General features: G+C 37.1%; 1 protein-coding gene across 4 annotated transcripts in view; it reads left to right on the top strand.

Annotated features, from left to right (window-relative positions):
- The window catches only part of KLF12 (KLF transcription factor 12), a 576,265-nt gene that overhangs the window by 537,388 nt on the left and 11,438 nt on the right, over positions 1-27,439 (top strand). For all 4 annotated transcript variants that reach the window (XM_078147175.1, XM_078147174.1, XM_078147177.1 and 1 more), the window contains one exon: positions 9,516-9,673. In XM_078147175.1, the coding sequence (XP_078003301.1) occupies positions 9,516-9,673 (158 nt within the window). The remainder of the gene's footprint in view (positions 1-9,515; positions 9,674-27,439) is intronic.

Here is a 27,439-nt window from a genome sequence, read left to right as displayed (position 1 = left end):
GTGTCTAAACAATAGTCCCTCCACATCCTTCTAGTGAAATTCCCTAGAGGAGAAAAAAAGTATGTTTGATAGAAGAATTTGATGCATGGTTAGGCTGGCCTGCTTTTGACAGTAGGCTAATACAGATATTATTTTTTATCTAAGAAAACATGAGAGCCACCTGGTGGTTGAGTGAAATCATGTAAATAACAAAATCATGTAAATGCCATGGTCAGTACAAGTGACTTAGCATGTAAAAAAGTATGCATACCAACACTAATATTAATTTAAAACTAATCTAGACTGATTTTTTTCTAATGTGTATTTTATTTCATCTTAAATTAAAGGTTTGATTTATTAACACGGGACTTCACATTCACGTGTATATGTGGGGCTATTTTGAGAATATATGGAATGTCTCAGCTGTATTTAGAGGACATGGTGTCAAATACCACCTCTGACATTTTCTGTCAATGTGACCTTGGACAAAGGCACTTGATCTCCCTGGACCTTGGCATCTCATTCAGCAGATGGGGGGAGGGGTTGGCTATGGCTTTTATATACTCTTCGGGCTCTCAATCCATAATCCTATACCTCTAGGGTTACCTGGTCCAGCTCTCTTGTCTTTCCAAATAAGTATGCTTATGCCCAAAGCTGTCACTAGGATTGTAAGGCAGTTCTGTCTATTTCTAACTCAGTGTGCTTCCTATTATATTCCCTTCCATGGAATCCCTAAAATGTTACTAAAAGATTGAGGCATTTGACAGTTTTTGTTGAATACAATACATGAATTGGGTTTTCCAGCTTTGAAAGTTATGTTTTGTTACCTGATAAAATCTTTTTTTGTAAAGAAAGTTCGACACATGTGTCTTAAGCTTTGAAAGTTCCATTCTCTTATCTTTCCTTAGCCCAAATAAAGCCCTTAGCCTGTTTTTTTGGGGTTTGGGGGTTTTTGTTTTGTTTTGGGTTTTGGTTTTTTTTTTTTTTTGCATCAATGAGGTACTGGATTATAGGACACTATAGCTTTGCTCACCCCTCCAAATACTCTCTTCAGCTCTTGAAGGAACTTTTCCATAAGCGATTAGTTCTTATCTCTTACTACCCTAAGAGTCTTAAAAGTGTTAAAAGAATTAATCAATTAATCAATAAACATTTATTAAATGCCTACTATAAGCCATGCACTGTGTTAGGTGCTAAGTTTACAAACACAGTGACATAAAACAATCTTCACTCTCTAGGAGCCCCTCTTTCAATGGGAAAGACAAGTACATAAATACATTTATCCAGAATAAATACAAAGTAGTTAAGGAGGAGGTATTTTTAAGCTCTTATTACATGCCAGGTTTTATTTTATCTTTCTCAAGGAAAGAGAAAAATTACCTTACTCCTATATGTAACATCTAAAAAATTTTAACGTGCGGCTAATTGTTTTATACAAGACAGAAGCTGTTGGTTTTCTTCAGTTGTACTATTTGTGTGAAATGAAAAATACTAGTGTTAAATAGCTTTGTCTTCAGTCCCAGTTGTCCTGACCTGAAGCACAACCCTACTATCACTGAAAGTACGGGCTTCTTGAGCTATAGGAATATGTGATTTACTAATAATGGAGAAAATGTCAGACCCTGCAATTCTCTTGCTCTCCAGCTCCGATTCTTAGTTTGGGGGATGTCTCTGTCTGCTCTCCAGTCTCAAAATAGTGCCTTGACTTTTTCTCCTCCTATAAAAATTCCAATTTCAGTGAAGGGCATCCTATCACATTCAGGTCACTCTCCTCCGCATGACAAATGATCTTTTGTTAGCAGCTGATTACTGTTAACCCTAATTTCTTTCATGGGAGCATTGTTGTACATTTCTCCTTAAACAGCTTAGCTCCTGGATGTGACTTTCCTAGCCTCTCTGGGTTTAATTCTAATATAACTCTTCTCTCCAATTGGGACTTTTGTGCGACTGAAGTCATGATTCACTCATTTGTTCTCTCTAAATCTGATTATTACAACTCAGTGCTTATGAGCCTCCCTCAGGCATTCATTCATAAATGGCACAACTCCTTCATGAGGGAGTGGAACTGCAGTTACTGTACTTTTAGAATTTACAAATGCCTATGGTTCCGGGAAGACAGCTTGCGCATTGCTTTGCTCAGTTTATTTCTAAGAATGCAAATGAATGAATGAAAAAGCATTTATTAGATGCTTACTTTTGTACCAAACACTGTGCTAAGTACTGGAGATGCATAGAGAAACAGCAAGAGAATCCATGCTCTTAAGGGACACTCTAATGCATATCAGAACTCAGTGACCTAATAGCACAGAGTTAGTTGGGGGTTTTGTTGGTTTTTTGTTTTTCAAATGTAATATTTATGTATTTTTTCCCAATTACTTGTTAAGACAATTTTTAAACTGTTGCTGTTGTTTTTTAAGTTTTGAGTTCTAAATTCTGTCTCTCCCTCCCTGAGATGGTAAGCAATCAGATATAGGTGATGTATGTATATATGTATGTATGTGTATATGTGTGTGTGTGTGTATGTATATATATATATATGTAGTCATGTAAAACATTTCCATATTAGTCATTTTTACATAGTAGTCAGAAAACTTCAAAATTACAAATACTACTTCCAGATCAGCATCCAGTTCTTCTGAACTCCAGAGGGATAATTCATATATTTTAATTCAGTTCAATTTAACAAGCATTTGCCAACTGTGTACCATCAAGATGGTGAGAATACAAAAGTCAAAATGAAAAGGTCCCTGTTCTCAAGAACCTTACATCTCCTGGAAGAAAGAGGCCAGTTAGGAAGTGAGGTGAATGAAAAGCTTGAGAGACAGAGTTTCTGGTTAGCTCAGGCCTGCACAACCTGTGGCCCACAAAAAATGTAGAGGAGTTCCTTTGGTGGGCCGAAGGTTGTGCAGGCCTGGGCTAGCTGATAATAAGTTGAAGGCCAGTCTCTGGATAACTAAAGACACCTAATGCTTAAGATACTGAATGCCTTTTAGAAAAGTGGATGCCCCTGACAGGTGAAAAATCAACCTTGAGTGGTGAACAGTTAGTAATGGAGTAGACTTTCAAATGGGGAGATGGTCTGAAAGCCTTCAGCTGAGAATGTGGCTTGATCAAGAAACTAAGGCACTTCCAACAATCTGGGCAGAGGAATCCATCTCTACCTGATAAGGATGGGGTCTGGATCCCAAAAAGGAAAAGCCCTGGACTTTCCCACATGGCCAAATCTCTGGTGTTTGCCTGAGGCTATAATCCTGTCAACTGGCCTTTCATTATTTTCTTATGCCCAATCTCCTGATTCTGTGACTTGGCAGCCCTCTATTGTCTATTACCTCGAGTGGCTCCTGGCCACTTCCCACCGTTAATCCTATCTAGACTCCTTTCTCCCTGACATCCAAATTGAGGTAGTTGTGGTAGAGTGGAGAAAAGGGTGGGAGAAATGTTGTAGAAGTAGATTAGACAGGGTCTAGAGACTTTTTGTATTTAGAAGGGTTAGTAAATACAATTATCCCTTCCACATCACCATTCACCATTGAGGTTTTGATCCATCACAGGCTGGCATAAGAAATTAAGTGGAGATTTTGGGGGGAGTTTTGCAGAAGCCAACAGACAACATAGAAAAAGTTTAGAGATTAAGAAATGTATACAATATATGTATAATATTATATAATAACTCAAATTTTACAATAAGATACTCTAAAGACCCCCACCCCAAATTCATACTTCTTCTGTGGTGCAAAGAGAGGGCCAAAAATTTTTATGCAAATTTTTCAGATCACAAGGAGAGGATGGGGGGGAGGGGGGCAGGCACATGCCTCTAACCCCCTCGATGTGGAAGGGATAACTGTAGCTCCTACGTTATAAATTGAAGTAATTAGGAAGAATGGTAGAGTCATTAACAGAATTAAGGAAGTATTTGCTTATTTATGTCAGACCCTCATTGTCTTTCGGCAGTAATAGTCTCCTAAATGGTCCCCTGGCCTTTGGTCTCTTCTTTTCCACATGGCTAACATTGATATTTCAGAACAATTCTGATCATGTCATTCCTCTGCTCAAAAAGCCCCAGTATCTACCTCTTTCTTGTAGGACAAAATACAAATTCAAATTCCTCTGTTTCAAATTGGTACAGTACAAATAGTGAGGCAGCTGGTGGCATAGTGGATAGAGCACTGGCCCTGCAGTTAGGAGGACCTGAGTTCAAATCCGGCCTCAGACACATACACTCACCAGCTGTATGACGCAGGGCAAGTCACTTAACCCCAATTGCCTCACCAAAAAAAAAAAAAAAGCACAGAAAAGCTATTAGTTCAAATCCTGCTTCTCTCCCCTGTGTGGTTTTGATTAAGTCATTTCATTTCTCTCTGCATCTCTAAAACATCTCTAAAATAATAGTGTTGGAGTACATGGCCTTCAAGGCCCCTTCAAGTTTAAATCTATACATACTTAAAATCTGGCTCTAGCCTGTGTTTCCAGGTTTGTTAGGCATTACTTTCCTTTAGACATTCTTCATTCCAATCAAGCTAGCTCACCTGTAGCTCCTCAAGTACAGCATTCCATCCCTCTTCTCCCAAAATTTTATCTCCACTTCCTAGAATGCATTTCCTTTTTCACTCTGCCTCATAGAATCCTTAGCTTCCCTCAAGGGTCATATAAGATGGCTTTCCTAAAAGACCCTTTCATGACCCCCCACCCCAATTTTTTGTGCCCTTCTCTGCCCAGACTTTAATTACTTTGTAAATATAGTTTTTAATCTGTCTGCATGTTGTTTCCACCCAAAAAGATTGTAAGTCGCTTGAGGCCAGGGATTTTGTTTGTTTATTTTTGGTTTTGGATCCGCAGTGCCTGGGAGAGTATACTACGTATTAAGCATATTAAGTATGCACAGTTTATTAAATCCATATACTAGCCCCTTAATAAAATGAATTTATGAACAAGCAGATGAATGAAAGTTCTTCATTATGTATAACAACTCATCATGTTGATTTCAAACTTAGGGAACTGATGAAACAGACCATCTACAAAGTAATAAGTACACTTTATCTGAAGCCTAGCACTTAGGGAATTCAGAATCCCTTGTTTCACCGTTTTCACCAGATCAGAACCCAGGTGGTCTTAATAAACCAAAACAGAAAACACTTTCATGGTGTACATGCCACGTAGAGAATTACTAGCTAGACTGTGGCTGAAACCATGGTGCTGGTACTTGGGGTTACCCCTATATGTGCCTGACATATGCTGGAATATAGAACTGAAAAGAAGAAACCAAGGCTGAGGACAGATAGCTACATTATTTGGAATAGGGATTGCATTTTTCCATCCTTTCTGTTCCAACCCAGTTTAATGTCCTCTTGACATCACTGCCTGTCTCTTCCTGCAGAGATGAGAATTGTATCTGTGAGAGGCAGGGGGGAAAAAACCCCTGAGTATTTCTTGATAGTATTTTTCTCACATTTAAAATTGGCATTTGGGGAGCATATAGTAACCACTAAGTAAATGTTGTATTTGTTCAGCTGAAGGTGAAGTGTATAAGTTTAATGAAAATCTATTTTTAAGAGAGTCATTTACATAGGAGTCATACATAGGAGGTTGTATATAATTTTAGGGTTGTGATCTCATTTATTGGAGGGAGTATATATGCCAATGAGATCACAGACCCATTGAATAGATTTTCATAAGTCTTCCATATTAAAAAAACAACAGTTTAAATAACCTGTGTGTAAATTGAAGCTCATCCATTGCTCTTGTCTTCCTCTAACATTATGTAGAGGCCAAACTATTAGTGAAATAATCTTCCTCTAACTAAAGGGAATTGTTTCTGTTCCTGCCATATAGTTAAGTGGTTGAACTGTGTGGCTATTAGACCATTCTGTTAGGTTTATGGGGACTGTATTCTTGTTACTTGGTTTTGGTTTCATACTTTTTTTTTTCCAGTTTTTCTCAGTTTGCACAAATATACTGGAAGATAACTTTCAAAAATGGACTGCAGGCAGAAATACCCTGATTTCTAGTAATATGTATTCACACACACACACACACACGTATGTGTGTGTGTGTGTGTGTCTAAATGTGGTATGAGGGATGTGGTAATGTATAGAAATGATTTGAAGATCAGTTTAGAATTCAACATTAATTAAACAGCCAAAGTTTTGGGAAACTTTTGACATAGCTATAGAGTTTAGTGATTTTTTTTTTGTGTATGGGATTTTTGTTTTGTTTTGGATGGTCTCTAAAATTTTGTGACTGAAATACGTATTTGAAAAAAAAGCAAGTTATTTCCATTTTAATTATAATTTTATCACCTGAGGACCTCAAAGCATCGTGCAAAATAACTCAGTAGTCACATAATCAACAATGAAGAAACAAGCAAGGTAATATAATTTCCTCCACTTTTAAGGTGGCAAAACAAAGACAAAATAATAACTTTTGTTTCTTTTTAGCAGCAGAGCATATGGGCCATCCTTTTTTTTATGGCTGAAGACAAAAATAATGAATTCATTTCTGTCATATTAGATACATAATAAATGATAGTTAAATAAGTAAATGAGTGACATTGTACCGTGGTATAGAAATGCCAAGGAAAACTGGAAGATTTCAATTTGTGCTTGTCGGGAATGCATTCCTTCTTCACCTGCACCTCCTAATCTACCTGTCTTCCTCCAAACACAACTCAGGTGTGTCTCTTCCTACTGGAGACTTTCTTATTCCAACAGCCAGCACTCTCTCCGTCTTGGAATGACTTTATAGTCATTTGTATTTACTTAACTTGTATACGTGTTGTGTCTGTCACCCTAGGTAAGCTCCCTAAAGGGGGACTGTTTTGTTTTTGTGTCTCCCTTGGAGAGAGAGCTGTATCCAGAAGACTTGAGTTTGAAATTGGGCCCTTCCGCTGTTACCTGTATTTCCTTACACAAACTCGTGTTTTTGTTTTTACATTCAGTTTTTTTATCTGTAAAATGAGAAGATTGGACAAGATGTCTGTTCCAACTCTAAATCTCTGGTCTTTGGTTTGAATTAATTTATGTTTTACCTGTGTAGGTTACTTATTAATTCTAGTGGCTTCCGTCTGTTTTGTGAGAGAGGGTGTGAGTGTGTGTGTATATGTATAGATGTCTGTGCATGCAGACATCGGGTGGGGGTGTGTGTGTGTGTGTGTGTGTACGTACAGATACATACACAGAGAGAGATAAATAGATAACTTGTTTGTACATAGTTGTTTACATGTCTCCCCCCTTAGACTGTGAGCTCCAGACTAGGAATTCTTTTGCCTTCCTTTGTATCCCCAGCTCTTATCATAGTGCCTAGTACACAGTGTGCACTCGATAAATGTTTATTGACTGACTGATTTACATCCCAGTGCTGAAATGTGTCATGAGGAAAGCCTGAAGCAATACTAGATGGAGCAGGCAAATTGAACTGTCTATTTAGTTCTTATAATAGATGCCCATTATCAGTAGATAAATCAGTTGTGTGGCAATCTGTGTTGTTTGACTCCCAAGTTAATATTAATGGGTTGGCTATGCCATGGTCCCTTCCTTTCACAGGCAAAATCTTGAGCTGAACTGATCAGAGACAAGTTAAATAAGTGGTTTTTTGTTTGTTTTTTCCTCCTTTACTTCCAATACAAAAAAATTGGCTACTGCTTTTTTTTCCATTCCTAAAGAAAACAGAAGCATTAAAGTCTTAGTTGGTGGTATATATATTGAGCGTGACATTGTATATAATGTGATATTACTGAGAGAGCCCTTAAGAACAAAGTTTGACTACCCACAATTTGAACAGAGGATAAAATACCACTCGCAAATCCTCAAGGTAAATGCTGAGTTTTCATCACCCTTCTTTTTAAAACAACTACATAGCTGCTCCTAAATCATAGGTCAGATATTTCTTCCTCGTTCCAACTATTCTGTCAGTTTTCCCAATAGTCTAGTAGGCTGAATTTATTGAATATCAGTTCTTTTTTCCAACCCTTTAAAGATACAGTCATACAAGGAGACAGACTCAGATGGACAGAGAGAGAGAGAGAAAGAGGAAGGGAGGGAGGAGAGGCATCTTCCACATTTACATCTCAATCAGATCAGCCTAGGATTTGGAACAGTATATGTTAATCAATTATCTGGCATTACAACCTAATCCTGTTTTTCTGCTGATGCATTAAAACTAAACAGCCTTCAATTCAGGCTTGTATTTCATAGTTTTTGCTGTTTCCCCCCCTGAAAATAGTACAGATAATCTTTAAACAAAATGTACTGTACTCTTCACCACTGACTTGAAAAATTAAATGTCAAGTAGGTTTTGTTGTTGTTATTGTTTTTTCATAATAGAAATAGCTTGTCTCATGAGTCACAATATTAATGTACTAAGGAAGTTTCCTACAGGCTGACCTAACTTGCTTTGAAGTTTGTATTTATGTTTAAACTTTCTTGTACGTTTTCTTTACCTCCATCTCCATTAGCTTTAGTTTGTCCTGCATAGACCTTGTACATACAAAATTGTTGGCATGTTGCCTTGCAGTTAAAATGTGAATTCCTTGGGGGCAGGGGTTGTTCTTGACTTTCTTTCTGTCCTCAGCATTTAGCACATGGTGAACTCTTAATAAAAGCTTTTTGACTGGACTCATCACGTGTATTTCACATCTGTGTGTTACCTATTATATGTAGCCATGTTGTTATCTTCTCCAGCATGTGTAAAGCTAGAAAGGTTTCTGGAAACATGTTAAAATGATAAAAAACACAAATGTATAAATCAAACAGCCATGAATTTTTTTTATCATCATAATTAATATTTATCCAGTTCATTCTGCTACTTACTAGACTTTATTAAAATAATATAGAGCAGTGGTGTCAAACCCTAATAGAAACAGGGGCCACTCCTCTGTTGGATCCCTACCAAATGTCTGTTGACTTTACAGCTAAGTAAAATGTGTTATTATCTATGTTTTGTTGTGTTTTTATTTATTTTGTTAAGCATTTCCCATTTACATTCTATTTTGGTTCAGGTTATATTTGGTTTGTTGAAAAGATATTGGAACATATTGGGTCATGGCTGTAGAATTGGAAGGGACTGAGGCCATCAAATCCAACTTTTTTAGATAAGGAAACTGAGGCCCAGGAGGGTTACATAACTTGACCCAGACCACATAGGTAAGGAAGCATCAGAGGTGGACTCCATAGTCAGTGTGCTTTTCCCCACATCATACCCACCTTTCTAATGAGAGTAATCAGTATGTTCAGTGTACAACTTTCTCCTTTGGAGAGTTCCTATTTTTTTCCCCCAATTTTTTAAGTTAATTAATTAATTGATTTTTAGTTTTCCACATTCACTTGCACAAGATTTTGAGTTCCAAATCTTCTCCTCATTGGAGAGTTCCTATGATATATCTTGAAGAAGAAGAATGTGCAGTCAACTGACCTTGGAAATTAAAGGAACACGGACCTCTAGTCTGTATGCCACCTTCACAGATGATGAGCTGAAGCGGTCACAGTGTTAGATTGTTGTGACAATTTTTCACAATTTTTCACTACCTCATTTCTGTCTTCCAGTTCAATTTCACCCTTCAGTATTGAGAGCACAAGACGCCAGAGACGGTCTGAGTCTCCAGACTCCAGGAAACGGCGTATCCACAGATGCGATTTTGAGGGATGCAACAAAGTGTATACGAAGAGTTCTCACTTGAAGGCCCATCGGAGGACGCACACAGGTCAGAACCTAATGGGAGTCACACACAGGAATTGTTTTTGGAATTAGCACAAACAAGGACAGGCATGGCAGAATCTGAGACTAGAAGTTTATGTGCAATGATGATACAATATACTCACGCTAATGATGCAGTTAAATCTGTTTTAGTCATTCCTTCTCTGTGTTGAGAAAATGCTTCAGTTTTTAAGCAGATTTGGAGAACTAATGAAGCATTTCTTAAGAGCATTTAGAACAAACTCAAAAAATGACCTGAATTTCTTTTTTTTTTTGCCAATTAATTATTATGAAGTTTGTCAGGATTATATCAGCATTAATCAGTATATATTGAAAATAAATTATCTGTAAGCATCATCCACATTGAACCACCCTTTTGTCCCCTCCCAACTTAAAAAAAAACACCTTATATTGTTACTAATTTAAATGTACCTTCATGTGAGACTCTCACAGTAGCTCTGCCATGCAGATGAACAGGAATAAGTATCCTCATTTCGTAGCCTAAGCAAATGATACATTGAGAGTACGGTGAATTGGCAATAGTCACAAAGGCTTCCATAATTTTTCTTCATATTTTCCCAGAATTCTGCTTTACTGACATTGTTTTCCTTTTCCTCACTTTTTTTTTCTCTTTTATGTCTTAGGTCCTTTGGTCCTTATCTTTGTGTTTACTTAGTCCCTATTAGGTTGACTGCTAAGATCTCTCCTGCATTTTATCCTCCCTACCTCCCTACCCATATATGCATTTCCATTTTGTCTTTATGTGATGTAATAAAAACAGTGTTGGATTTGAGTTAGTGGATTTGAATTTGAATCCTAGCTCTGCCTATGCAAGCTCTGTCATTGTGAACAAGTCACTTAACCTTTTGGGACCCCCAGTTCCTTCCTATTTAAAAAGCAGAGATTATACTAAATGATTTCTAATATAGCTTCTAATTCTAAGTCTATGATCCACTAAAGGTATACTTCGTGAATCTAGGCATATGGTAATGAGATTATATTCTAAAGTTGTTGATCAGTTAAATCCTAGTCATTAGTTTTGGAGCCAAGAGATAGCAGTTTCCTCTTTGGTTATTATCCTTGACTCTGAATAGATGAAACATACCCTCAAATACTATTTATTGTTACCAGATGTACAAGGTATATAACATTCAGGGAAAACAAGCAGGTTTTATTCCTTACCCATCCCCCAGAATCTCTTTTATAAGCTAAAACAGATGATGTGAACTTACATAAATGTCACTGGGCAATGAGAAATGTATAGTTTTGAGTGTGTTCTATCTAGCAAGGGCAAGTTTCACAATTCAGTGAATTCATACTTTCTACAGAGAAAAGTTTCCCATATTTTACTTTTTTTTACACATGTGCACTTTGTACAGAGCCTAATACCAAATGGGCTAGTCCATGAGAAAAGAAAATAATTAATTCACTTCTGCCCAGTTTGAAAAGGTTTTGTTGAGGTCTGCAGTGGTTTGGGTCTATGAATCTGAGTTATAGAAATTGTTTTGACTTACATTTTTGTCATCCACAATATTAGTTATCCATACCAGGTTTACATCACCAGCAGATTTGACAATCATACCTTCTTTATCCTCATCCAAACTGTTAATAAAAATGCTATTTAGGAAAATGTCAAGGGTCAACCTCAGCAACAAGCTACTAAGCACCTACTTTAGGACTGGCGTCAATAACAGTAATAGTGTCTCAATTTTATTCAATACTGTAATGGAAAGTATTTTATACACAATATCTAAGTTGATCCTTACCACCTTAGTAGATAGTATTTAATATAATTCAACAAGTACTTATTAACAGTCACTGTAGACCAGGTATTAGCCTAGGTTCTAGAGATAAAAAAATAAAAATAAGAGCCCTCTGTCCCCAGGGAGTTTAACTATTTGAGGGGAAATAAAATCCATATGGATAATTAAATATAACATATTTGCAAAGTTATTTTGGAACCATCAGGAAAGCACTCATGTTGAAGGTGGCAGGTGAGAGCTGAGCTTTGAAGGAAGGTAGGTATTCTTTGAGAAATAAATGAAGAGGGAAAATATCCTGGGAATAAGGGGCAGTTTGTACAGAAAGTTGGGAGCTGAAATGCCATATGTAAGAGAAAGCAAATAGGCCAATTTGTCTAGAATCTAGAGGGCAAAAGAAGGAGACATTAGAAATCAGTCTGAAAATATACTATCTCTAATCAATTTGCAAACATTTATTAAGCACCTACTTTGTGTCTGGCACTGTGCTAAGCCTGGAGGATACAAGAACAAAAATGAAACAGTGCATCTCAAAAGGAGCTTACCTGCCTTTATACTACATTCCTTCCTCCATTTTGCTACTTTGTAGAATCAGGCTTTGCAGCTTGTTAGGTTAAATGTGAAAAAAAAAAGGAAGGGTGGACATTACTGGCATGGTCTAGACACTTTCTCCCTGAACTGGGCATGACCTGCTCTCCGTTCACCACCCACTACTCCACTGCCACAGAGTGATTTGTCTATGCGTTGTAGGATGCATTTTCTATACATTGTAGGAAATAATGGAACCCACCCTCCTTACCAGTAAGCAAAGTCAGTGACTCCAATGACTTACTTTCACCTAGGACAAAAAGCCTTGGACTCTATTTTACCCACTTCAGGAATCATGCACTCTGCATCTTTTTCATATCTTGGTATTCCTGAACCTGACAGCTTCAAGTCAAGAGGCTGTATTCCAGCTGTAAAACTTCAACTCCCACTGTATGATTTCCGCTGGTTAATTCCCAAATGAGAAAACTGAGAATTAAAGAAATTTAATAGAAAGATTTGGAGGCATTATAGGGGTAGCACTTGAGGTGCTGGTCCCCAGAAAAAGGAAACCTTGATTCACATACTGGCTGTATGACCCTGGGGAATTCACCTATCCTTTCAAGGACCTCTAACAGCATTTTAAGACTCTAAGTTGTGAAACAATTGCTAATCTACAATGATGGAGAGAGTTTCATCATCTAGAGTTCCTTGTACCAATGAAATCATAGGCCAACCAAAATAAAAATAAAATCTCACATAATTAATCTTGTCAGAAGTAAAACTTGAACGCAGGTCTCTGATTTAATATATAGTCCACTATCCCCCAAAATATACTTTAGGTAAAGTGTTTCAATCATTTGCAAATTTATCTACTATATCATTATGCACCAGTATATCTCTTTCTTTTGTAAAAAGATAGGAGACTTTGCAAAATGCCTTGCTGAAATCAAGGTATGCCACATCATTTCTTCCTTCTTTCCTTCATTAAATGAATATATATTGAATACATAATCAGTAATGTGCATTCTTCTGATCTCAATCCAGTGACCTTATAAAGAATGGAAATGAAATTAGTTTAATATGACTTGCCCTTAGGGAACCCACGAGGGCTCTCTAGGATTAAGTACAAAGTTTCGGGCATAGCAGTCATTCAGTTTCAATTCTATATGACTAAAACTAACTTTGTGAAGTCCCTGAGTTCAAATGTTCAAGATGTCAATGACATCATTTGCTATTTATTGGTATAAGTGCTAGTTTATATTAAATTTATTAAATATCTTCTTAGGCCTTACCTTTGCTTAAGGCAATTTGAACAAATTACTTATCTTTGATCAATAGTAATTAATGGCCTAGTTTCAGATTATGTTGAAATGAATTATGAAAGTCATGCATGTTACTTGAGGCGAGCATCTTTTAATAGGAGCCTTTCTTTTTTTTAAATCACATTTTTCAAACATTTTAACATTTCAGCACTTGATCTCATGGTGTATTATCAGTACCTCATCAGTTTCCTGTTTATTTGGGCAGGCTTTCAAGTTTATGGTGAATCAAACATGTTGGTAGGAATGGGAAAAGGAAGCTTTTTAAAAATAGATTTTTGCTGGGGAATTTTGAATTAACAAAAAAAGTTACAAAGAGATTGCAGTTCTTTTATATTTAAAAACAATAAATCATATTTCACAGACATAGGGCATAGCAAGTAATCTTATGATTTGGCCACGTTGTTTTTAACTCCTTTAACTATCCCTGATGGCCTGTATATAGTGGGAAATACCATGTATGTTTTCTGCAGGTGGTACGTTAACAATATTTTCTAGTCTGATTTGTGCATATTTCCCCTTTATAAAAGGAAAAAACGATTTAGAACATTCATTTAAACCTTTTTCCTATTCCCAGTGTATGCTACTTGTTTTCTTGCTCTTAACCCATCAACCTAAGTGATAGAACTAAGGATTACATAATTGCCTGAGATTTTAATTTTAGAAGGAAAAACTTCTAGGAGTGCTCTGTGGTCAATAATGTGTTTTATTGGCAAGAAGGATGCAACCATAATTGTTTGTTTTAATACCTTTCCAAAGAAATCACATTCAGCCTTCAATAGCTGGGAAACCCACTAGATGGTGTACAAAAACAAGAGATTTAGGAAACCTGAGGCTGAGGTTAGAAAAACAGTGAAGCAGGGACCTCTGGTGGTCAAAATCTCATGGCATGAAAACACATTTTGAGTCATCAGAGATCATTGCACCTTAAAGATAAGTAAATAAATAGGCAAGAAATAAAATAGAAAAATAGCAGTTGGAAATATGAAAATGTCATATCCTCAAAGATATTAAATCATCATATAGTACAAATTGCCATCGCATCTTATTAAGGATCTATGGTAAATTAACATTTGGACTTCCTCAGGCTAGTTTAACCAGTACAGTCTGATTTTTTATGAGATTTCCTCAATTGAAAACTGCACACCTGTAGATTTTTGAAATGATTATCCTTTTGAAACTACATACTAGTAGTGCCACATTTAGCTGATATTGTCCCCAGTGAGCTGACCGGGAAAGCACAGTGGGATGTATTTGAAATGAAAGTGGACTGGTCGAGGATTTAGAAGCTCTGGTTTTGAGTCCTGGCTCAGAAACTAGCATAACCATACACGAATCACATATCTCTGAGCCTCAGTTCCGTCCTCTGTAAAATGGGGATAATAATACTTGTGCTACGTATATCAAAGTGGTTAGTGTATGGAAAACCTTGCATGTAATAACATGCTATCAGCAATGTGAGATGAGCTGCTTACGTGTGAATTTGTCAGATGATTTTTTTTTCTTTCTCTCAAAATCAAATATAAAATCCCTGCTTTCGCATTTTAAAGCCTTTCACAACTTGGCCTCAGTTTACTTTTCTAATCTTAATACACATTACACTTCCCTTCATGCATACTGTATTCCAGCCAATCTGACTTTCTGGTTGTTCCTCATAAATGACGCTCTACTTTCTGCTTTCAGGTCTTTAAACCAACTGCCCTCCCTACCTGGAATGCACTGCTTCCTCAAATGTATTTCTCAGAATCACCGTTCTCTTTCAAGATGTCAGTTCACCTCTTACATGAGTACTTTTCTAACCCCCCCACCTCCCACTGCTACTTTCTTACCCCAAAATTTTCTCCCCTTCTCTTTCTATAGTTGGATAAATGCTTATTGGCATCTACTTTTTTCTTTTATATACCTATGTAAATAAATCTCCCCCACCTAGCATATAAGCTCTGTGACATCAGGAGTTGTTTTTGCACTTTTCTTTGTATCCCCAGAACTTGGCATAGTGCTGGCGTATTAATAAAATGCTTGTTGGTGGATTGATTGAAATGTACTATATACTACCCTGCTTTCTTAATCAGAGACCACTGAACATAATTTTGAACTGTTCTTGATGAATCAAGATCATCATAATGACTAATACAAAATGATTTCAAGGTCTATAATAACTTCTTCTAGTACACTATTAGTTTTGTAAAGGTTTGGGGTGTTTTTTTTTTAAAGCATATCATGCTTATCAAATATTTAGCTGCCTATAAGCTTTTCTGCCTGCTTTTCATAGTTCTGTTTCAGTCCTTTTTTGTCACTCTTCATTGTTCTGTGTAGTTCTCCAAGTGAGATCTTCATGTCTCTCCTGTGCAGTCAAGTGCATGTGATTTGTAAGAATGGAGACACTCAGAAGCCATTTTTGTTCACTTCTGTATTCCTAATTGTGTTCCAGATGCATAAAGTTGCTAAAAGCTTGATTTCCACCTAAGAGAGGCCGCATTTTTTCACATGTATCCATCCTTAGCTGGACTCAGTTTGTGTCTATCAGAGCTCATATCTGGGCCATTTTAGTAGATAAAGCATGGAGTCAGGGTCATGCATTTGATTTCTGTGAGGGCTAATTTAAATCACACAGAGAAAAAGGTACTGACTACACCCTTAAATTCTGGCCAACAGTCTCACAGCTATAAGCCTTTAATAGCAAGGTGCTCTGAGCAAAAATATGGATGATTGTAGAATGAATCTGTCATGACTGTATTCAATCAGCATTGATTTTTGAAATCCCACCAAGTCAGAATCTGTCGATTTAGAATTGCTGCTCATTCAGACAAGAACTGAAATTACCTTTCTTTAGCAAACCAAACTGTAAACTAGTAGCATAAGAAAAATTCCAGAGAGAAAATTCAGATGCTTAGGATAACAAACTATTTTAAAGCAACTAAGGATCCATTTATATTTGAATAAATCAAGTATTAATTACTCATCGTGTTGATTTCATTTATTAAGAAAGTTTTTCTTAGCATTTCTGCCATTTAACACTGATGAACATCATTTTGGTCATGACACGTGGTGTAAGATGTAGGGCTGTATATACCTATAACAATTCTGTCACACAAGAATTCTATCTATCTTTTACCCCAGTTACTTCAAATTACTTGAATATTACTATATTAGAAAAACAATTCAAAGAGCAGGACTTTATTATGGGAGCAGTAGCATCACCTTGGTATGGAAGGAAGCACCTTTTATGGCAATTCTTAACATCTTTTATTATTAACTTTCTAACTTTAGAAAGACATTTGATTTAACATTATCTTAGGGGTGACAGAATAGTCAGATTTATACAAATACCTATCAAAGAGCTTAAGTGTCGTTAAATCTTTTTTTAAAATAAATCATGTTTGGGTTTTTTTTTTCCAAATATTGAGCTACCTTATGGAAGAAGATGATCTTGTAAAAGAGCAGAGTAATTATTACCAAGTCAAATAAATGAATAACTAAATTTAGTTTAGAAAGCTTTTGTGTCAGCCCATAAATCTTCCGTGACAGTGAAAAGGTTTTTAAAAAGTGCTTTCATGTGATATCATAAACAGTCTTTCCCCTTTACCTGCATTTGCTTGTGGCTTTATTTTTGCTATAAAACTAAAAAATCCATGGTCTTAAGGGGGATAGAAACAAGGTAGCAGTATCTTTAACCTTTGTGCCATTTTATTCTCTTAGCATTAGTATCACTTAAACCTAAGACTGTTAGAAAACCAACTCTAAGTTATTGATTATCACTATATTCCATGAATCAAGAAAGGTAACAAAGGGTCTTGCTATGTTTGAACAAAGATATTATAATCTTTCTTGTACATACAGGTAAAATGAAGATGCTTTTAGAACTTAAAGCACTTTGGGTCATATTAAAAGAAAGTCAACCACAAGTCTTTATAACTCAGAACTAAAGAAGAGTTATCATGGAAGTATTTTCTTTAAATCACCTGATAATTCATATTCATTTAAGTAACAAAAAATTGAGTCATGTTTCAAATTCACTTGGAAAAAAGGCGAATATTTGTTTTCATATGAGATATTTAAATAGCACCAATTTTAAATAAAATATCCCATGGTAACATTTAAAAGAAAACAATCTATTACAATTATAGAGTTATAGAAAGGTTAGAACATAAGTGCATGTCTTTTTTTCCACCTCGTGAAATGGAAATGTTACTTTTTTGGTTGATTTTCAACAGAAACATTGCTAATGTCACAGTACTTTCAAATAGAAAACTGGAAAAAATGAGAGTCTAAATACTGTGCCTTGAGCATCATACTTTTTTTCAAACTTAATTTCCATATGAAATCAGTTATCTTCTTTAGGCAGATCATTTAATGTCTCTGAGCCTCAATTCACTTATCTGTAAAGTGATAGAGTTGGTCTAGAAGATCTCTAAGGCCTCTTTCTAATCTATTGAATCTCTGATTCAGTGCCTCTGGTTCTTTGGTTAGCCAATCTTCAAAATGGCATACATCTCAATGGGACAAGTACTTACCATTTTTACAGATTGTATTGTTGTAGAGGTAAGATATGTCTGAAAAAGAAGTATTGATGCAAATAGTGAAGTCAAGCTATTTTAAGACCAAAAATAATTTAACTAGACATTTTGGCTTATTAAGGCAGTGATGCTAGCTACTAAAGTGTATGGAGAAAGAAAGGAAGGAAAGAGGGAAGGAAGACAATTATAATAGATGTTTGGGCCATGTCTATATTTGCTATTTTTAAAAAAAACCTGTCAAATTGTTTATTTGACCAAATTACCTCATCATTTGAGAGAACATACTGTTAAGTTGGATCAGAATGGTCATTTCAGTAACACTCTGTTGACATGACCTTAAGTCAGAATTAGCTTTTGGTCTCCTGAAAATTGTAATAAGTAGGAAATCCATTATTAACTTTCTACCTTTTTAGGCTCCTGTGGCAAAACAGAAAAAAAATCTTGTTATTAATATAACAGAAAGTAGGAGACCAGATAAAAATCTCTATACAGGTTTTTCTTCGTATGCAGATGTCATTACTCAGGTGAAATAGATTGTCACAGCAAATACCTCAAACGTCCAGTACAATGAAGCCCATTTGTCAGTGTCTAGGGCTCTGGAACTTTATGAAAGTTAAACAGGGACAAGTGTGCATTTCAGAAATGTCCTTCTGAACCCAAGAAATTGCCTGTATTTCCTGTTGCCAAAGGCGCTCCTTTTCATTTGCTTGGGAGCATAATAAAAAAAGGTCTGGTGAGAACGAGGGTGTTTTGTTTAGCACTAGCTTTTCTCCAACTTCACATTCCTCTTCTGTGTGTTGCTCCATACATTATTTTAATATGAAAGGGCACCTGTCATTAGGCTCTGTACAAATTTGCCTTTCAGCATTTCAGATGCTGACATAGGAGGCACCTGAAAAAGTTATTTTTGCTCTCTGGATTTTGGAAATCCATTCAATACCTGGTGTTTTCTTTAGACTTTATTATACCTTCTGCTTGGTAAATGTCATAGAAGTACATTTACTGGCTCTTAATCCTTTTCTTTAACCAAGATTGAAAGACAGTCACTCTGGTGATAAATCTGTTTGTTTATTAACTATTTTAAGTAAAAACCTGACTTCAGTTATCGTTTTCCCAGGGCATGGTTTGTTGGAATTGCATTTAAATGATACATATGTATATATACACACTCAGATACAGAAGTGGTATGAACCCTAACTGTAGAATACAAAAAAAAGTCTAGATCTTCTGAACAATAATTCTCTTCTTTTACTGCTTTCTCCTGTCTTTTTTTTTATTTTTTTTTTATTTTATTATCCAGTGTCCCATTCTATCAAATCCCTGCTCTCCACTCAGAAATGTATTCATTTGAGCTAAAGTGTTTATGGCTGCACAATGCTTGTTGATTTGATTTACTGCAAGTAAATTTGAGGAAATTAAGGCTGATAGATTTATAGTAACTTAACCATGGTCATATAACTATTCGGTTTCAGAGATCAGATTCCAGTCTAGGTCTTTCTTACTCCAAGTCCAGCAATCTATTGTGTTACACCTGCACCCCTGCAAGTGGTTCAATATGTAGGAAGAGGACAGATTATCCCAAATTAGACTGGCAACTTTCCTTTTTCAAAGGATCATCCCAAGGATCACAATTTGTTTTCAGTGTGCTTCCCTTTGTGTAATTCATTTGAGTATTCAACCACAGAAACTTATAACTATTAATCTTAGCAATTTTGTGATTTATATGCACGTGAAAGATTATCTAAGCTACTCATAAATGAGAACCTATAAGTCTTTAAAGGAATTTTAAATTCAGAAATGTTAGGATTCTTGCTGTTACCTTTTGAAAGCACATTTTCCTGTTAAGATGTTGCAGGCTTACTAAAGAATAAAATAAAGTCTTGACTTGTTTTATTAAATTGTGCAGCATTTTTTTTAAAAAATTACTTATGCATTTAACACAGGATAGGAAGGTTCTCATTTCAAAAACAGCTAACTTAATTGTAGAGAGTAGTAAGTGTGGCCTAGGAGATAGAGGCCTGGTTTGACATCAAGACCTGTGTTCAAGACAAACTGGCCATTCAACCATTGGCAAGTGAGTCATTTAATATCTGGGAGCCCTTGGGCCACTCTCTAACACTGTGTTATACATTGAACACACTTCCTGGCAGTGTCTGGTAAAAGCTTGCTGTATTGAATTGAACTATATTGGTGGAGGGAGTTTCTCCACCAAGAGTTTGATGCATTAGAAATTACAGTTCAGAACAAACACCCCTCCCCCAAGAAAAAACCCCAAGACCTCAAATATAGTTACAATTGGAAATACCATATATATTTCAATCCCATCTTCTGACCCTAAATTGCTTTTTTAAAAAATCACACAATTAATGCTTTGGGGGCTGTTTCTAAAAGATTGAATAGTGGCTAAATTTATTTCTGGCCTTTGAAGCTGGAGTCCCAAGGGATATTGGTAGGGAAACTATAATTCGCCATACATTATAGTATTTTCATAAACAGTAGAAGAAAGAAAGTGATAGATAATCTTCTGATTGTGGCATAATTTTAAATTATTTTTTAAAAATCATATGCAATCCAGGCTTTGACAGATGTGTGCATTTGTAGCCAGGGGGCAGGGGAGTAGATGAGGGAGCAAGAAGGGAAAGATAGTCTGGTGTTTGTTTGTAGTGTGCAGATTTCCTCAAAAGAAACTGTACTTTAAGAAAAAAAATGCTGCATTTTAAAAGCTATTTTAAATGCATTGGGGAGGTAGTCTACAACTCCCCCTTCAAAACTGAATGGAAATGGGGTTTAATATCTCCATTGTTCAGCCCAACACATAACAGCTGCAGACATTAGAAACAGTCCCTGATGAGGCATCTGATGACTTTTACTGTCCAGCCAGCTCTTTCCATAGGAAAAAAATTCATGGAAAATCCACCTACCACTGACTTGGTTAAATTAAATTTGGGTTACAATTTTCTGACATGCTTTCCTTTTTTGGGTTGAAATACTGTCTGTTCTTCATTATATCCTTTTTCTGGTCATCTTTAGATACGTCTCTTTATCTCACACAAGCTACGTTATTAGTTTTTATTCGCATTAGCATCATGAGTTCAGTTAAAATTACTACCTTCATTTTATTTATTTATAATATTGTAGCCCTTGTGATTACATTGCTTCAAGTCACAGGCACAAATTTTAGCCTGACATTAAACAGCAGAAAATAAATTACAGCAGCTAACACATGTTTAAAAAAAAAAACTACCTTGCCCCAAAATTGACTGTTTTAAAAGATGTGCTGCCTACTATTGGTTTAGAGCCATAGCCAGGATTTTATTAGGTCAAAGGAAAATACAAATTACATCAAGGAAAATATGTCACCTCCCATTCAAGGTAGAACTGAGAATCATGGTCTCATCTTACTTTAGCTAAATTCAGTAGATCTCTGGGTCTCATTTATGAAAATATATGCCTCCATTGGTATAGCTTGTAACCAGTTTACATCCTGTAATCAGCTGTAATTCTTAGCCATATTTTCCCATACAACTTCCATAGAGGATTCATACTACACAGTGGAGGCCTTCCTCTGATTCTTTTCATGTTTAATGGATATTAGTAAGAAATTAGGTCTGTCCTTCTCTTATGCCTCACTTTTATTATTATGGCTAACCTGTCACAGGTTCATGTCCTTGATTTCATAACATATGACATTTCCACAATATAAGTCATTATTGGTAACATGTACTTACCAAGTGTCTCTTCATTTCCCTTTGAGTCACTTACAGTTTGGGTTGTCTTGAGATTATGGTATTTTAAGATTTTCATGGAGCAGCTAGGTGGTGCAGTGGGTAGAACACTGGTCTTAGAATAAGGAAGACTCATCTTCCTGAGTTCAAATCTGGCCTCAGACATTTACTAGATGTGTGTGACCCTGGGCAAGTCATTTAACCCTGTTTGCCTCAGTTTCCTCATCTGTAAAATGAACTGGAGAAGGAAATGGCAAACTACTCCAGTATCTTTGCCAAGAAGACCCCAAATGGGGTCCAGTAGAGTCAAATACTATGGAAATGACTGAACAACAAGATTTTCAGCTGAATAACATGACTGGGGAAAAAAATTAACATTAAGAAGATGGACTTTCCTAGTACCAAGAAGCTTAATTTCATTGAAAGCACTGTGGAATATAATTTCCCTAATGCCATCCAGCTTGATGTCTTCCTCATAATCAATTCCAAGCCTAACTTATTATCCATCTACAGTGCTTATCCAAGGTATATGAACTTCTGGATCAAATAAATGGCCCTATAGTTGTATGTCATAATGTGGACAATAAGCATCATCCATTTGTAGTTTACTATATAGAATCACAGAACCAAAGAATTTGAGAGTTGGGAAGGACCTCAGTGGTTATATAGTTCAACTCCAGAAAGAATCCCCACTCTAACATGCCCAGCAAGTGATCTTCTAACTTCTGCATGAAGAACTCCAAGGATCCTAAGATCCTAGATTGAGAACTGAAAAGAAGCTTTGAAGCTACCAAGTGCAACTCTTTCATTTTACAGATGAGAAAATAAGCACAGAGAGGTTAAATAACTTGCCCAGGGTCACACATCTTGCAAGTTCCTGAAGTGGCATTTCAGCCCAGGTCTTCTTGACTCCAAGTCCCAACATTCTATCCACTATTCCCCACCATCTCTCATGAAAGGTTTTCCCACTTTTGTGCCACTCTAACGATAAAGAAGTTTCTTTTGACATCAAGCTTCTTTTCAGCTTCCATTTTTTCGGTCTGATTTAGCCTAAACAGAATAAGTCTAATCCTTTCTTCATACAAATGCCTTTAAAATATTTGACCACAATGTTCTCATCCCCACTGATGCTTCTTTCCTCCAGGCACTTTGTTCCATCAGTTGATTCTCATAGATCATGGACTCAGAGCTCTGCACCATCCTATCCTGTTTGCCCTGTGCTGGACACCCTCCAGTTTATCAACATCCTTCTTAAAATGTAGTGCTCAGAACTGACCACAATACTCCAAATGAGGTCTTTTGAGGGCAGAGTACAGTGCAACTCTCACCTCCAGATTCCTGGAAACTGTATTCCTCCTAATGCAGGCTCAAATGGCTTTGGTTACCACATCACACTTATACCCTTTACTACTTTTCCTTCAGAACCTATATTGACACCCCCCCCCCGCCGCCCCAGTCCTTCTAAGTACACACTTTTGGATTCTGGAAGTATCTCCTATCTCTAAATAGGTAAGCCATAAGTGAATCCTAGATATCAAATTGTCCCTGTTTGTTATCCTCATTACTAATAATAAGCTTTATTAATACCCTTTGTTTTTACATCACCTTCTTTTAATCACTTTCACCTCCCCTATGTAGTGAGTCTATTCCTTATAACAGCTAAAAAAAGAAAGAGAGAAAAAATACATTTAAACACAACTAACCAATTTATTTCTTGAATCAGACAGTCTATGCAGTGTCCCAAATCCATAGCACCCACCTCTGTAAAGAAGGGAATGAAGAGTGAATTTAAGTTACTTCTAGGATCTTTGGGGTTTTGTTTTGTCTTGGGGGCAATTTTTTTTTTGCTCCCATTGTTATAGATGAGTTATTAAGTCATGCAGGGGTTGAGAACTGCGTTAGTGGAACAAGTACACACACGAATAACATCATAGATCCTTGAGGTATTAGAATTAGTGCAGTCTAATGAAACCCAAGAATCACTGTTAGTTCACCCCGCATGCAGTCTGATGATGAGGATCTGACCTTAGCAAGGATGCATCTTCAACAATGGACATCAGTGATGTATCACAAAGCCAAGACTGGAATCCTTCATCACTATCCCTGACAGGCCTGCAGGAGGTTTCACTGAGCCAGCATTACCTGAGTGCCACATAAGGTCTCTTGACTCCTGGGGGTAAAGGAGGGAAACACAGAAAAGGACCTAGGAGAACCCTTCCAACAAACCTCATGAGGAGTAACCAGGTGAGGGGAAAATGAGAAAACCATGTCACTTGGGCAGTCCTCATATCCGAGGTTTTATTGCCGTGTGGCAATATGGCAATATTAAACTTTGCCGCAGTGGTAGAAGCCTTCTGTTTAGACAAAATTTTGGCAGAATCTTTGTTCTCTTCCTGATTGAGCTCCAGACTGTCCCAGACTTTTACTTTAATGCCCCAGGAACCTCTTCATCCTGGAAGCGCATTCCACCCCTAGACTTCACACAAGGGAAATACTCATGTCCTCCCCTCTGATTGGCTGGTTTGTCCCAGAACTTCCATTTTAAGGAGAAATCCCAGACCAGTCATGCTCACGCCTTCATTCTTCTCCTGGCTCCATTCCTGACTCTTTGGATTTCTTTACCATACTTTACCCCAAAACTCCCCTTTAGCTCCCTTTTGTGCATTGTCTACCCCTATTAGAGTGTAAGCTCTATGAAGGCAGGAGTTGTCTTTCTGCTTGTGTGTGTATTCCTAGCACTTAGCACAGTCTCTAGCAAAGTAGTAAGGCACCATGTTGTACAGGTAGCCTTTCTACAACCTCCTACTTACTAATGTCCTTCCTCCTAGTGCCATGTACATATTGAACCATTGCTTCTCCTGATAGAACATAAGCTCCTTGAGGCCAGGAACTGTTTAATTTTTGTCTTTGTATCTCCAGTGCCTCACAGAGTACCTGGCACATAGTAGGGGTTTAATAACTCCTTGCTGATTGATTGATTGAGATCACTAAAAGAAAGTAAAGAGAGAAGAGAAAAAGAAACTCAAAACAGTCTTGGGGAATATCCACATTTATTAGATGGATGATTTTAATCCAGCAAAGTTGATAAGGAGCAACCAGGCAGGTAGAAGGAGAAGTAAGAGAAAACAGTGTCTCGGGGCAGCTAGGTGGCACACTGGATAGAGCACCGGCCCTGAAATCAGGAGGACCTGAGTTCAAATGTGTCCTCAGACCAAACACTTGACACTTACTAGTTATGTGACCCTGGGCAAGTCACTCGATCCTAATTGCCTAAAAAGAGATGGGGGCTGATTGTCAACAGCCACTGAGGGATGTGATGAAAGAAAAAAAAAGTCATTGGGTTAAATAGATCCTTGGTAACCTTGAAAAGAACAGTTTTTCAGTAGAGTGATGGAGTAAAAGCCAGATTCTGAGGGGTTGAAAAGTGAGTGGGTGATGAGGAAGCAGAGCCAACAAGTTTAAACAACTCTGACTAGGAGTTTGGCATGGAAAAGCCAAAGATACAAGACAATAGCTTGAGGGGATAGGGATTAATCTAGTGAAGGTGATGTAGGAGAGACCTGAGGACATTAGACTGAAAGTTGGGAGACTGGAGATAAGAGCTAAGGAATAAATAACCCAAGGTGGCAAATGCTAGAGGAGCTGGGAGGGGATGGAATGGAGGACAAGATAACCCTCAAATGGGTGTGCCCCAACTATAGGGCCTCCCGCTTTAGAACTTAGTGCTGGCAGCTACAGTCATGTTGAGGGTCAGGGTGGGGTAGTGGATAGAGTGTTAAACTTGGTGTTAGAATGCTGCCACAACTGACATTGCCTTACCGGTAAAATTGGGATAAATGACACTTATAGTACCTACTTCATGATGTTGCCATAAGGACCAAATAAGATGAGATATATATAGATATAGATATATAGATAGATAGATATACACACACACATATACACACACATACACACATATATGTATGTGTGTGTATATATATATGTGTGTGTATATATATACATATATACATATATATACATATATATACATATATATACATATATATGTATATATAAAGAGTTTTGAAAACTGTTTTTTTGAACTATTATAGAGGCTTCTGTTACTATTATGTGGCTGGTCCACTGATTACTCAGTTGCTGAATGATCGTTAGCTTGGCCACGTCTGATCTCAGCACCAGCACTGACAATGTAGATGACTGTTAGAACCCGATATTTTCTTCCAGTTAAACTGTACCCTCTGTGTTTGGTCATCGTGCAATTATATCAGAATTTTACTTCATGTATGAACTACTTTTGTCAGCAGTTGATTAAATACTCTCCATTCATTCATTCATTCGTTCATTCCAGAATTTGTGATCTAATACTTCCAGCTTCAACAGCTCTTCAAAATGGCTTTTTTTAGATAAGGTGGTGGTGGTGGTGGTTGATGATGATATTACTATTGCCGTTGATGTTCAGTCATTTTAGTCACATCTAACTCTTTTTGACCTCATTTGGGGTTTTCTTGGCAAACATACTGAAATAGTTTGCCATTTCCTTCTGCAGTTCATTTTACAGATGAGGAAACTAAGAAAAACAGGGTTAAATGGCTTGTCCAGGGTCACACAGCTAGTGAGTATCTCAGGCTGAATTTGACCTGAGGAAGAAGAGTCTTCCTGACTTCAAGCCTGACATTCTATCCATTGGGCCCCCTAGCTACCCACTAAGTGTCATCAGCAAGTTTGGTTTTCTGTGTAATTCACTGGTCTTATTAAGGGACAGCATGTATATATGATACATGATGTTTAGAAGTTTCCCAGGGGCAGCTAGGTGATGCGGTGGATAGAGTGCAGGCACTGGAGTCAGGAGGACCTGAGTTCAAATCCAGCCTCAGACACTTAACACTTACTAGTATTAGTTAAACTAACCAAAAAGAAAAAAGAAAGTTTCCCAGTTCAGTAGGATGCCATTCAGTCAAAGGAGTGTGGAGAAGGAATAATCCCTTCATTCCCATATTTGTGTAGTATAATGCCTGGGGGGCACGTCAGCTGTCAGACATTTTGTTATTAATGTTTGAAGATCTTGATGCTAGAAGTCAAAGTGAGAAGAACAAAACAAGCCTGGGGTTGGATGGGGACAGTGTTTCCACTCTGAATGACAAGCAGGCAGCCAGCACACCTGGGCCAGCTTTTGTCCCGTTCTCCTGGGAGCCCTCTTGGACTCTGGAAAGCAGATCTGTTTCCTGACAAAGCTTTTGCATATTTTACTGTCCTTGCAAGTTAACTGAAGTAGGAGGTCAGATTACTTCTTCAGAATCATACAATGACTTACAGGAGTTGACCCTGATTAAGAAAGTTTCTCAAGTCCTGTCCTAATTCATGGATTGCATCTTAATATCACTGTTGTATCGAGGATTTTAGGGGAAAAAACAACTACCCAAACACAGTACCCAAAAGGTACTTTTTAATCTAATACCTGAAAAGCGGGGGGCTCGTCTTTTCCTGGATTTGGTTGCTTTTTTCAGACTTGGAGTTACCTTAAGATCAGGTTCGTCTTTTGTTGTTCTGAAATGTTCTTGAGCTGCCCAAACATTATATATCTCAGGAGCCGAGCACCAAAATCTGACTTACAAGAGTTGTTGTAAGGAAAGCGATTTGTAAACTATGAAGTGATATATAAAGGTGACCTATTCTTGTTGTTATCTCCTCAGGGAATTCCCACGTGGTGACTGAAGTGCTATAGCTAGCTCTATTTAGGGGGTGTGTGTGTGTGTGTGTGTGTGTGTGTGTGTGTGTGTGTGTGTGTGTATTGCAACTCTTCATTTTCCTTCTGGCTTTCCATTTTTCAATGTAATAATTCTATACCCTTGGACATTTTGACTAGAAAATATATCATGTGCCTGTAACTTTCAAAACATTGATAAGTACCTCTGCAGCTCCTT

Source organism: Phascolarctos cinereus, unplaced genomic scaffold (genome assembly GCF_003287225.1).
Source record: "Phascolarctos cinereus isolate Bilbo 61053 unplaced genomic scaffold, phaCin_HiC Scaffold_7;HRSCAF=346, whole genome shotgun sequence".
NCBI lineage: Eukaryota > Metazoa > Chordata > Mammalia > Diprotodontia > Phascolarctidae > Phascolarctos > Phascolarctos cinereus.
Note: the sequence above shows the minus strand (reverse complement) of the source record. Positions and strands in the feature narration are given on the sequence as shown.